Genomic DNA, 12,994 nt, shown 5'->3' on the forward strand with positions numbered 1-12,994 from the left:
ATAAAAAAAACAACACAAACAAGTAAAAATTAAATTAAATTTTGTGAATAATAAATTTAATTTTTTTTATATATTTAGTAAAATTTATTTACAATTGTTGATGGGTAATTAAATAAGTAGGGCTAACAGTTTTTTAATCCAAAACCTCTTTATCATTTTTAAAAGAAAAATTAACAGAAAAAAAATCAGTTTTAGTAATTTTAACCCGACATGAAAAAAGTTAACTGTAATTTTGATTGATTTAATAATTGTTCAATTTATATATATATATATATATATATATATATATATATATATATATATATATACTATTTTCTTATTTTTACATATATGATATCTAATAATTAATTTTTGATGCATAGTACTATAAATTAAATAATTTTAAAATATGAGCTAAAATTACTTTTAATTTATAAAATCAAAATTAAATTTTTGTTTAGATTTATTAAAAATAAAAAATGTTTGGATTTTTGTATCCATTATGCCAAATTTGAAGGGAGAAAGTAGATAGTAATTAAACTCTTTAGAATTTAATTAATTAAAATATTTTGGTGATAAAACAAAAACTACATACAAGCTCAATTCGATAATGTTGTAGTTATTATTTCAAATGAAATTAAAATATACACAAGAAAATTGGAGGTGAGGTGGTCCATTATTTAGTTATCCACTTTCGCGGGAATGAAAACGGTTGGACAAGGAGAATTGAAGAAGCTTCAGAGTCCAGTAATGGCGGTTACTCTCTCTTCAACTCTGCTCGGCCAATCTTCATTATCATTCTCATCTCATACTCCCAGTAAACCACCGTATCCTTCTTCACTCCTCCATATCACAAAAGATCGTGCCGTTGTTCACTGCTCAGCCCAGAAAAAAATAAGCTTCGTTGATCAAATTCTTGACTACATTGAAGGTACACTACACTGCTGATCACTGCACTATTTAATTTTGTTTTTTTTTTGTGAAAGATTTGATTTTGGGTAATGGGTTGTGTGTTTGCTTGATTTTAGGAGGACCCAAGTTGAGGAAATGGTATGGTGCACCTCAACTTCTTCCTAAAGATGGATCTACTGTTGAAGATGAAGATGGGTTTTCAGGTGTTATGTTTTTTTAGTGTCTTAATTTGTGGCTTAATTGCCAATAAAATGATGGAATGGAATATAGTGTGTTTTTGCAATTTTGTCAAGAATTATAATTTTTGCAATTTGAATTTGAATTTTAATTTTATCGTTACTTCTTTTAAAATTTGAATAGCCTGATTGAAAACCCTATCGTTGGCACGGACATTTCATTCAATAACTGTCCCGTTTCGGAACCATTTCGAACATTTTCGGACATGAAAGAAACTTTAAAATAACGTTGTTTCGTCATATCCGTGTTCGAGTGTCCCGTTTGGGAAACATTTCGGGCACATGATGTTTCGGACATGAAAGAAACTTTAAAATAACAGTGTTTCTTCATATCCGTGTTCGAGTGTCCCTTGTCCGTGTCTATGCTGCTGTATAATGCCAGAACAAAAGACGAACGGAATGGTAAGGTGGGTTCATTGGATTTCAGTGGTGATTCGAATAGTTAAAAACTAAAAGTTTATGTTTGGAATTGTTAAAATTTAAAGTGCGTACTGAAATTGCAAAACTCAGTTATATTTTATGATTTTATTTGTGTTTTATCCTTAATCTATTGATGTTCCTGGTGATCTTGGTATAATTTGCTTTCAATTTCTTGAAAAAAAGATTTGATCTTTATTCTAAAATGGGCAGAAAAAGGGGAAACAAGGGATGCAATTCTTGTCACAGATGGAGATAGTGAAATTGGTCAGGTGTGTTTCTCTATTAATTGCATAATTACAAACAAATAGTTGAAAATTCATATAAATTGCCTTAATCTGAGCACTGTGATCTCTAGCTTTTGTAGATGGTAGTACTGTCATTGATTGTCAAACGAGCTAAAGTTAAAGCATTGGTCAAAGATAAACGAAGTGCAATGGAGGCCTTTGGAACTTATGTTGAGGTGACTGCAATTATAATTCATTGTCATATACAATAAAAACCTGATCTATCTCACCTTAAATGATGTTTTAGGTGTTATTAGTGCTAATGATTTTTGAGTTGTGATCTTACGAAGTCACTAGCTGGAGATACAAGTAGCAAGCTATTTCTAAATAAAGCTCTTAGAGGTGTTCGTGCGGTTATTTGCCCAAATGTATGTGTTCATAGTATGGTTTTTTCATAATATATTAGTGCTTTATTATACAAAACCTTGTCAAGTCCTATGTTTGAAGTTTCATTCCAATTTTTACAAAATATTTTCCAAAATTTTAATTTTTTAACATATTTTGGTAAAAAGCCGTTGTTTTTCCATTTCCCGCTTCAGCATTTACCGTTGCCGTGCTATATTTTTGCAACATATAGAGATTAGTAGTATATTTGGCATTTCTTTGAAAGGTTCTGTAGTATAGCTGCATCCGATCTTCCACCTATAAATGCAATTACCATGTTACTTAGGTAATTAGTAATCCAAATTTTTACTTTAACTGTTCTTGTCCTTGACCAACTATATTGTAAAAAAATTCTCGAATCCCATTTTTGAAAATGCTTCTGAAACTCAAAAACTCTACATCTATAACCTATTCTTGTAAGAAATACCTGATCTCTATTTCCATTTTTCCGTTTCAGCATTACTCATTTCACCATCTCTATTTCCGTTTCAGCATTACTCATTTCACCATCTCTATTTCCGTGCTACTTAGTTGATCAAACAGTAAACTCAAAATGAATTCTTATTTTGTGTAATTCATAACAGAACCTTGTTTGGTTCTAGATTGTCTGATTGCTTGATATGTAACTGAATTGTAAATTTGATGGTCATCCGAGGATGATTCGAGCCTTGTGTACAATGTGTTCCCCATTTTCTTGGCCACAAACTTCTCAAGCAGCCATTTACTTGTTTTCTTCTTCACAGGAAGGTTTTCTATTTAATGTTGGAAGCTTGAAAGGCGTAAAACACGTAATCCTCTTATCCCAGGTATCTATCTCTTGCTCCCTCTCTTATAAACAGGTTCTAAAAGCATTTGTGATTTGCTGATTGACGATGCTATTTAGGATGACGGGGTATTATGAACAGAATACATGAATTAGTATGAAACTGTTATTTTAAAATTGGTTTTTTACTTAGATCCCGATCTTTTATCTTTCTACCTCTATGGTTTTCCGCCATGTTACACGAAAACTTTTGGAATTTTATGTTTCATCATTGCTTCTGAACTATTCTTATAAAACATATTGTTTCTCCTTTTTCGTTTCAGCGCAGCGTTTCCATTTCCATGCTATAGACTTTTTCATAAACTCCATTCATGTAGTGTGATCTTTGTAGTTGATTAATAAAGTTACAGTTGTCTGTTTATAGAGGTAGTAGTGGCATTGAAGCAATGATGAAAAACAATGCAAGAAAATTGGCCGAGCGAGATGAATTCGCTGCAATGGCCTTAGGGATTCCTTGCACCATTATCAGAGTTGGCAATTTACTAAATATTCCTGGTGGAACACAAGGTTTCAACTTCGAAAAGGTTTGGTTCCTGTTTAGATTTTTCCCATCACAATGTTAATCGAAAGGGTTCGGTTGAATTGAGAAACACTTGAACAATCTCATGACAGGGCTGTGCAGAGAAGGGAACTCTTAGCAAGGAGGACGCTGCCTTCATTTGCGTACAAGCCCTCGAGAGAGTTCCTCCAGAAAATTTCATCTTTGAGGTTGGTATAACATGAAAATTTATATGTTTGCTGAACCTTCATGCCGGATCGACATTTATGTGCATGAAATGGCAGTGCAAGAAGCTTCTTTCTTTCTTATTGTTTCTCTTAATTTGAAAGAAGCAAGGATTGACTTTAGTCGGTTGAATTTTGAAAGTTGAAATAATCCAGTTCACTTTTGATACAAACTTAACCAAGCTCAATTTGGTTTGAACTGAATGCACTCTGCTAGTAATTCCTATGTCTTAGTTAAATGATAAAATACACACATTCTATATGGCAAAATTAGTCATGAACTTTCATTTTTTTGTCAAATCAGAACCCCGGTCTATTTTTCGTTGAAGAAACGTCGATGTGACTGCCGAAACAGTGTATATCATGGTGTCCACATCTGCATTTTTTCAACGGAAAATATCTAGTCCCGATGCCAAAATATGAAAGTTTGTGACTGAGTTGGTCAAGTTTTAAAGTTCATATTTTATTTATAATCTCGTGACTTAATTTACATGTAACCTTCAATTTTTTATAATAACATGAACTGTACTTTCTGAGAAACCATAATGTGTACGTTGTATGACAAATAATAGGTGGTCAATGGAGAAGAGAAGGTTTCAGATTGGAAAGAGTGTTTAGACAGATTAATGGAGAAATCAGAGTAATTTCCATGATGTTTCCTGGAGAAAACACATCAATTTGTCCCATTTTTAATTATTATTTTCAGTTTGGTCATTTAAAGCAAATGGATTGCTTACATTATCTTTGTTCTTATTTTACACCCACCACTTTAAAAATGTAATTATGATTAATATCTTTACTATTTTTCTTTCAATCAAACCATAAGTTCACAAAATACAAAAATGAGATATGAATTGAATGTGCAGACACTGACAGTATTAAAAAATTATAATAGGCTCTGAAATTTTTAAACATTGATGAAAAGTTGAGATCCAATAATTGAGAGTTGAGATAATGGGTAGATGATGAAGAATAAAGATATGGCCTGCATGATTCAAGCACAATGTGGGTCACAATACATGAAATTATACTCTTTTATGTTATAATATTATTGGCTCCGTTCAAAAATGACGCGGTAGACATAGTTTACGTAATAATTTTTCCGAACAGAAACATATAAAGGCAAACATTAGACATTCAAATCAAACTTTTGGCCAAGAAATAAATGATACTGTGGTTGCTTCACAAAAGAGAAAAACCTAGAAAAGTAGAACCAAAAACAGTAACAGTTTCATAGAGTTAAAAGTCACAATCTAATTCCATAATAAATACTGTTACACTAAAAAAGCATCAATAATTGGAGAAATTACTATATCATCAATGCCGAAAATCGACATAAAAACACGACCTATTTACGGACAATAGCCTACCACATGCCCACATGGTTCTAGAAAACTAATAAGTGATTCCATGAACAATACAAGAAAATGTACCTAAAAAGAAAAGTTATGGCTCCACAAGAAGCCACTTTTTTCTATCTAATAGTTTGTTTTTGTCATTTTTCTTTTTGTGGACAAGATCAAGTTGAAATGAGAAAGATCATTGCAGAATTAACAATTTAAAAGAATAAAAGGTAAAACAAGAGAATATTAGTGAGGGAAGCAAGGAACCTAATTAGCAAATGATAATCTAAAGTTTAATCAGCTCCACTTCTAAAAGTATGATGGGGCCCTTGTGATTATCTTAAACTACTGCCTAAGGTAGCGTCTTCTTTATCTTAATCGAGAGCGAAGATAATGAAAAACAATTAAGAGATTGTGATTTACAGAGAGAATTAGTGATCAAAAGAATAATCATCTTAAAGATGATATTCTAAATCACAGCTGTTTACTGATTGAAAAAAAAAGTTGCTTTAACAAAATGTACTACTAAAGCATCTTCAACTAAAAAGGCCAATAATCTGCAAAGTCACAACAGAAGTGCATGTTTCCACTTCTCCACACAGTCAAAAAAAGACGAAAAGCGGAATGTAAAACCCGAGTTCGATACACTATTGGTGTCACGTAAAAGTTATGTTAAACAAAATACATAAAATCCTTACAGTAATTTTCAAATAGTATGCAGACATCATGAGGAATCTTTTGACAAACATAGGAAAAGAATAAAGTAGGTTGTTGAAAGTCCACATCAAAAGCAGATCATGGTATATCACCAGAAAATGATGATGTTCGTCAATTAAAAGGCGATTCTAACGACCTAAACAATGAGTGGTCTTTAAGGGTTTCAAAATTTTCTCAATAGTGGCATCAAGCTTTGGTCAATCATACATTATAAAGATCAAGAAAAAGTATTGATAACAATTTATAACCACAAGTTCCATGGAATTAGACAGACAGAAGCACATATATGATTCAACGAGATAAATTAGTTATGTAAGCTTTTATTATCGAAGATTTTGTTATATGGTGAAACTTGTACTGAAATTGAAAACATACAATTGGATTACTCAGAAGAATAGATCATTAATTTCTTTATCTTACCATTGTTAACTACATATCTTATTCCATCATGAAGAAAATACAGAATCTATATAAAAGCTATAAATTCCACGAATTACCCGGATCTGATTCTCTTCTGATTTCCTTTCCCGCTGGACTTCAAAATTCCACTTGATTCTCCTTCTGATGAAGCTTCCAATGACCTGGAGAAATTAGTAGAAAGATCTGCATAAAGATCAACTACTCTTCTAATGTTATTGTTTAACTCTCTAATCAACCCCACATTTCGAGTCAACTTATCAGGAATCTTCGATTCATGGTTTTGGTTAATTTCATTGATTAGCAACCTGTTTTGATCAAGAATGTCCTGAACTTGCATAAAACTCTTTTCGACTGTTTGCGAAACCTTACTATCGAGTTGTATTCCGTTGCCAATGCCAGGAAAATAATCACCTTCCATTTCAGCTTCACTTCTGTCAATCAAACCCAGTTATTTTCCTGTATCAAAAAATTAATTCATTACATACCAAATAACAAACAGAACAATTAAAGAACTATACACAACAACCAAATTTGAAACTTTTCGATCCCTTGTTATCTTATCTCATCTTTTTTACTTTTACAGATTTTTATTCCATAAACAGAGGCTCAACCAGACAATTTGGTAAGAAACTAGAGGGAAAAATAAAAAGTTTAACTCTTCCTACCTAAAACTTTCATCTTGAAAAGTTAGTAGTATCTAAAAATCTAAAATCATTAACTTTGCAAGTCTAATCCAATCATTTATCTTGTTAAGTGTTCTTGGTCCATTGTTTTCTCAAGAAACAAACATAGGGGACCAAGAAAATGTATTAATCAGAAGTGACTGGATTGCTTTATAACATAAAAAAGCTTACCTCTTTTCACATAGAAAGCAACTTTTTTTCCCTTTCCAAAAACCCAATCCCAAGTTAAAGATTTTCAAGTAGAGAATAAAATCTAATACCAAAAAGAATTACTCAGTCAATCACAGAATAACTAAGAAAAGTCCTCACATAAGAAAACAACAAAACAAAAAAGGAAAATCTCCATAACTTAAAATGATTAAAAAAAAGTATTAAATTAAATTTAACTTAAATAACAGCAGAGAGAGATCCATATTTATCTCTTAAAAAGGAAAAAACAACAACAAAATTAAGAAAAATCAAAGAAGCTAGCTCATATACTCAAAACAGCAAACTTAAACAAGAAAATCCAGAATGAACAGAAGAATTAAAAACAAGATTACCCATGAAGTCTAACAGCACAGAAATTTGAAGAATTAAAGAAAAGATGTAATCTTGAGATGAATTACCATTAGCTTACCTTGAAGAAATTGAACATTTTTGGCAGGGAAAATGGGCTCAAGGACCCGAGTTTTCTCGAGAAAAAGAGTGAAATTTTCTCGAGAAAAAGGAATTGGGAGAATGAAATCTAGGACAGAGAGTGGTGAAATGATGAAGAGAATCAAGAAATTAATAAGAGAGAGAAGAGATACTCATTTATTCATTCACTGTCGCTGAGATATATGCTGTATTTTTGTACACACAAAACAAAGAAATAACATTAACGTTTGTGTTGCTTTGCTTGTCTTTTTTTCTTTTTTTGGTTCCTCTGATTATAGGAATTAGGAAGTAGGCCTATCGGTTGGTTCAATTCGGTTCGATTTGAAATAGGTCAAAACCCGCTAGTCGGAAAATCATTTTCTCTACGCCTATATTATTAATTATTATAGATCTATTTTTTATTTCAATAAGTCTTTGTTAAAATTTTATTTCCGATTTGAATTTTTCATTCTATCATATTTGAATAAAATTTAAGGTCTTTTTACCCTTTTAATTAGATTTCTTAGATCTCTCAAGATTTTTTATAGTTGTTGAGTAATTGATCATGAAGATCACCGAACTTTCGAATTTTTTCATTTCAGTCAGTAAACTATTTTTTTTTCATTTCGATCACTAAAGTTTCATTTTTTTTCATTTTGGTATTTCAGGCCAAAAATGCTTAGGTGGCAGCCGGAAGTTGACATGTGACAACCGGATTTTACAAGTTTTACTTTGGAAATTTATCATACATACATAATTTCACTTTAAAAATAACTTTTTGGATCAAACAATGCATATATGGTAAGTTTTCAGGTTAAAAAAAATTAATTCCGGCTGCCACCTAAGCATTTTTGGTAGGAAAATACCAAAATGAAAAAAAAAATGAAAGTTCATTGATCAAAATGAAAAAAAAAATAGTTTAGTGACTGAAATGAAAAAATTTAAAAGTTCAGTGATCTTCAGGATTAATTATCCATAGTTGTTTGAGCTTTTAAATTTAAGGTCTTGTAGATTTTAAAAAATGGAAAGATTGTAAATCTATCTTTTAGAATCTCAATAAAGATGAAGATCGGAAATAGTAGACTTCAATGGATCGAGCGGATCGAATGATAAATCGAGAAAAAACAAATATCAAAATACCCTCTCAACATAATCGTTGTGTTAATGTTCGGGATATATGTTTAGAATTTTTTTTAGTTTTGATTATTTTATTGCTTGTATCTTGATTTGTTGCTTATTATTTAGTAGCTTAAAATTTAAAAGATCATATATATGTCTTTTGCTATATGGTCTTCACTTATTGTAAGTTTAATCTTCATAATTAATTCTAGTTTGGGAAAAAAATCGAATTAATTTTTTTTGGCTCAATTCAATTATACCCCTGATGCTTAAGCTAAAGATCATATCGGCACCTCATGATTTTTTATTCTCAAAAATACACATTATCTTTCCAAATTGGCTCAAATATATCCTTTTTACTAAAAGAAGTGAGACTTTAAATTAAAACAATTTTGCTGGCGACATGACATTCCTTTATGGTTTTTTTTTTTGTTTCTACATCATCTTCAAGCTTCATTTTTCAATTTCTAAATAGAATCCTCTCTTAAAAATTAGATTGATACTTGTAAATACTCTTTATTACTAATTGGTAGTTATATTTAATAATGCCACATACTTCGTAATTAATGGTTGGTCCACAATTCTACATGTGATTAAAAAAATAAGAACCTTCACAGGAAGTATAGAAAAAAAAGCAAATACTACTAACTATTAATCTTCTCTAAATTTGATTTCCAAGCAACCAACCAATTCTCAAGAACCTCTTCAATACAAATTTTCTTCTTCATTTCTAGCATCATCAGCAATATGATGAGCAAGAGTATTTTTTTTGTCTTGAGGTGAAAGTCCAAGTTACAAAACAAAAAGCCCTTGCAGCAGTTCTAATCTCCTTTAAAGTATATCACCCAATTCATTAATAAATAATGCATTATTGATTAGAGCTGAGATTAGTTGTGAATTGTCACTTGCCACTCTTAAGCAATTAAACTGTTCTTTCTTTTGATGAAAATGTTAAGCTATTAGGAGCATAAAAATGTTCTGAAATTTGAATTCACTCTTGAAAATCATACACTCCTTGAATTTATCTTTTAATTAACACTACCATCAATTTTTTGGTGCAAGAATCGAGTCTTTAGTTATAAACTTAGACACATTTAGACGACATGTAATAAAATCAATAAGAAATACTACTTTATTATTGAGCTCGACGATTCTTGAGCTTCTTGATCTTAATGATTGAGCTTCTTGATCTTGATTATTGCGTTATTATGTTTATGCTTTAACTAGTGATTCATTTTCTTTTTATGCAAGTGTAACCGCTTCTGCTAACATATTATTTTCCCGCTCCTTTTTTTTCTAAGAAAAATATTCATTTTCCCCCTTAATGTTTAGGCAGTGGTACGACTAAGACCGGAATTTATAATGTTTTTCTTCAGTTATAGGTTAATTTACAAATAAGTTAAATTATATTTTATTTTTATCAATCAAATATTTTGTAATATCATTTACTCCTTCAATATAATTATATAAAAAGATTCTTAAAATTGAAGGACCTGATTGTCAGATTATTTTTAAATAATTACATATGAATAAAGGGTCAACACGACCCTCAAACTTATATCTTGAGATCAAATACGTTCATTTTAATTTTTTTAGGTCAATTAGATCTTCAATTTGTGTTTTCGGGTCAAGTAAGTCATTTTTCATTTTATCAATCAACGAGATCCTCAAACTCTCTTAATTTAGGTCAACTAACCTCTAAAATGCATGACTTATTTGACCTCCGTTGGAGATATAATTGACTAAAAAAGTTAAAAGTGACTTATTTGATCCTAAAAGACAAATTTGTAGGTTTAATTGACTAAAAAGTTAAAAGTAATTTGTTTGACCTGTGATACAAGTTCGAGAGGGCTGCATTGACCCCTTTCTTCCATTGATATATATTTTCAGAGGGCTAAATAACCCATTACCAAATTTTGATAGTTTTCTTGGAGCAAATCTATATTTTAAAGGCTCGAAGATTCTGTTCATTAAGTTTCAAATCTTTCTTTTTTTTGGTATTTCAATCACGCTTTTATACTGTCTGCTTGATTAGAAAATTTGCGACGATAAAAGAATCTTTACTTTCTTGAAAAATAAACATGTGCTAAAGTCTGTTTGGTTAGTAGGAAAGCTTAGAAAGAAAAGATTGTGTTTTACTTTTGCTTCTGCTTGTATCCTGAGAAAACGACCGAGAACTTCAAAATATTTAGGGTTTTTAACATGAACTAAAGAATAATAAAAGAATTAAACCAATGGTTCCATTTTAGTTAATTTTGATTAAGGGCGTAATTAATAGGTTGTTGAATGGGATGTGAAATCTGATGTAGAGCGCCAGGGATGATCTATTCGATGCTAACGTTCGATATCTAGCTATGAACATCTTCGATAGATTCACTTCGACCCATACATTGCCGGTAATTACAGGTATTGAATATATGGAAAGGCTTACAATCAAAGATCTCCAACTGGTATGAACTAATTATATAAAAAATGCATTTATATTGAGTTACTGTTTTTCACATATATCTGCATGATAATGACATATGCGACTTTTTCAGAATATGGAAGAACTAGAAGACTGCTACCATAGGATGAGTAACTATTTCAATCCTGAAGCTGATATACAGTCTTCAGGACATGGGCGTGGGAGAAATACAACCCGTCGATTTTGTCATCGAAACTTTAAGAACTGCTATTTACTATCAAATGAATTTTCATAAACATTATTGGATTGGAAAAACTAGCTTTTTGTGTTATATGCTTATAGGAGATTATTTTTTGTGCATAATTACAGCATTTTGTTTAGTTTAGTTTAGTTTAGTAAGAGTGAATGTGATTGGATCTGCAACAACATTGAAACAAATAGTCTTGATTTTACACAATTCAATGCTCAATTTCCTGAAATTTAATTATGTTTTTGTTTATTTTTTATCATTAACTAAAAGATGAAATATAATTTGTAAAGGACTTAAGTAGCAATTTGTCTCCTCAACTTGTAAGCAATGGGCAATTAACACATAAATTAATTTTGTGGGCAAATTAGTCATGAACTTGTTGATTATGGGCAATTGGCCATTAGCTTAAAATTTGATGGGCTAATTGCCCATAATATGCAAGTTCATGACTAATTTGCCCACAAAGTTAATTTATGTGTTAATTGACCTTTGCTTACAAGTTGAGGGGGCAAATTGCTACTTAAGTCATTTGTAAAGTGGCAGATCATTGAAACAGATGAAAAAAATTAACTTTTCGTGATTTTTTAAAATAAAAAAACGTTTGGTGATTTCAAAAATAAAATAAAAATGTTTGGTATCCATTTTGTTGTAAATCAAAGTTTGGTATCCTTTTTAAAACAAATTGAAAGTTCAGTAATCTTTTTGAAGTAAATCATAGTTTAGTAATCTATTTGAAATAAATTGATATACGAAGTAGGGGTGTGCACAGATTCTGGATATCTCCAAAACCGAACCAAAATATCAAGGACCGAAAAATATCTGTTGACCATTGATTTTTCTCCGAAACGAATTGTACCGAAAATTTTATTGGTACGGTTCTGAATTTTTTATAAATAACTGTACGGAGAACCGAACCAAACCACACCGGACCGAAGTACCGAACTTATATCCAAAAAACTGAATATATATATATATATATTTAATTGTTAATTTGATTATTATATTCGTATTAACTTTGAATTACTAAATATTAAAATTGCTTTATAAAATTAAATAATATATATTAAAAATTTTAGTTTATATATATATATATATATATATATATATATATATATATATTTAAATTATTAATTTACATAAAAAAATTGCTTACATATTTCAATAGAAATTATATGAATTTGTCAAATATTTAGTAATTATTAAAAGTATTTTTCAAAAATTGATATGAACAATTTACATATACATTATTTTCTATCATTGACCACATTACATATTTTTTTTAAAAATGATATAGTTTTAGATTTGAAATAGATAAAAGTACTCTTATCAAATAATTAAAAATTTAATATTAAATCGAACGATAAAATATACATATTGTGCCTTCTTATTTTATTGATGATTATTTATTCATGATAATTGAAAATATATAAAAAAATGAATGAATGAGTAGCTAATTAATTTTAAAAGTCAAAATAATATATTATAATATAGTAGAGATTATATTTTAAATAAAATAATATCCGTGGTTCTAGTGATATCCGTATCAAACCATACCGAACCATTAACGAATCCCCGAATCGAACCATATCAAAAAATAAAATCTCCGAACCAAACCGATTATTATTACGGATCCGGAGATTCTATATTTGATATCCCCGACTTTTGATTTGGTTATG

General features: G+C 30.1%; 2 protein-coding genes across 6 annotated transcripts; one reads left to right on the top strand and one right to left on the bottom strand.

Moving 5' to 3' along the window:
- Positions 1 to 630: 630 nt before the first annotated feature.
- LOC126682164 (uncharacterized) lies at positions 631 to 4,560 on the top strand. Of its 2 annotated transcripts, XM_050377750.2 has the most exons (9): positions 632 to 910; positions 1,008 to 1,094; positions 1,758 to 1,816; positions 1,912 to 2,007; positions 2,122 to 2,199; positions 2,959 to 3,021; positions 3,389 to 3,562; positions 3,651 to 3,746; positions 4,334 to 4,560. In XM_050377750.2, the coding sequence occupies exons 1-9, from the start codon at positions 682 to 684 to the stop codon at positions 4,403 to 4,405; spliced, it is 954 nt and encodes a 317-aa protein (XP_050233707.1). In that variant the 5' UTR covers positions 632 to 681; the 3' UTR covers positions 4,406 to 4,560. The 2 variants fall into 2 exon arrangements, with proteins under 2 accessions (XP_050233708.1, XP_050233707.1); XM_050377751.2 differs by lacking the exon at positions 2,122 to 2,199 and having other exon boundaries at positions 631 to 910.
- Positions 4,561 to 6,203: 1,643 nt separating this feature from the next.
- Positions 6,204 to 7,811, bottom strand: LOC126682165 (protein ELF4-LIKE 4-like). 4 transcript variants are annotated; one of them, XM_056105796.1, is made up of 3 exons: positions 7,544 to 7,811; positions 7,096 to 7,177; positions 6,204 to 6,697 (listed from the first exon to the last, which is right to left on the bottom strand). In XM_056105796.1, exon 3 carries the CDS (start codon positions 6,657 to 6,659, stop codon positions 6,315 to 6,317), a length of 345 nt encoding a protein of 114 aa, XP_055961771.1. In that variant the 5' UTR covers positions 6,660 to 6,697; positions 7,096 to 7,177; positions 7,544 to 7,811; the 3' UTR covers positions 6,204 to 6,314. The 4 variants fall into 4 exon arrangements, with proteins under 4 accessions (XP_055961771.1, XP_050233711.1, XP_050233709.1 ...); XM_050377754.1 differs by lacking the exon at positions 7,096 to 7,177 and having other exon boundaries at positions 7,533 to 7,811; XM_050377752.2 differs by lacking the exon at positions 7,096 to 7,177 and having other exon boundaries at positions 7,544 to 7,808.
- Between the last annotated feature and the right edge of the window lie 5,183 nt (positions 7,812 to 12,994).

This window comes from Mercurialis annua, linkage group LG5, assembly GCF_937616625.2.
Source record: "Mercurialis annua linkage group LG5, ddMerAnnu1.2, whole genome shotgun sequence".
Classification (NCBI taxonomy): domain Eukaryota; kingdom Viridiplantae; phylum Streptophyta; class Magnoliopsida; order Malpighiales; family Euphorbiaceae; genus Mercurialis; species Mercurialis annua.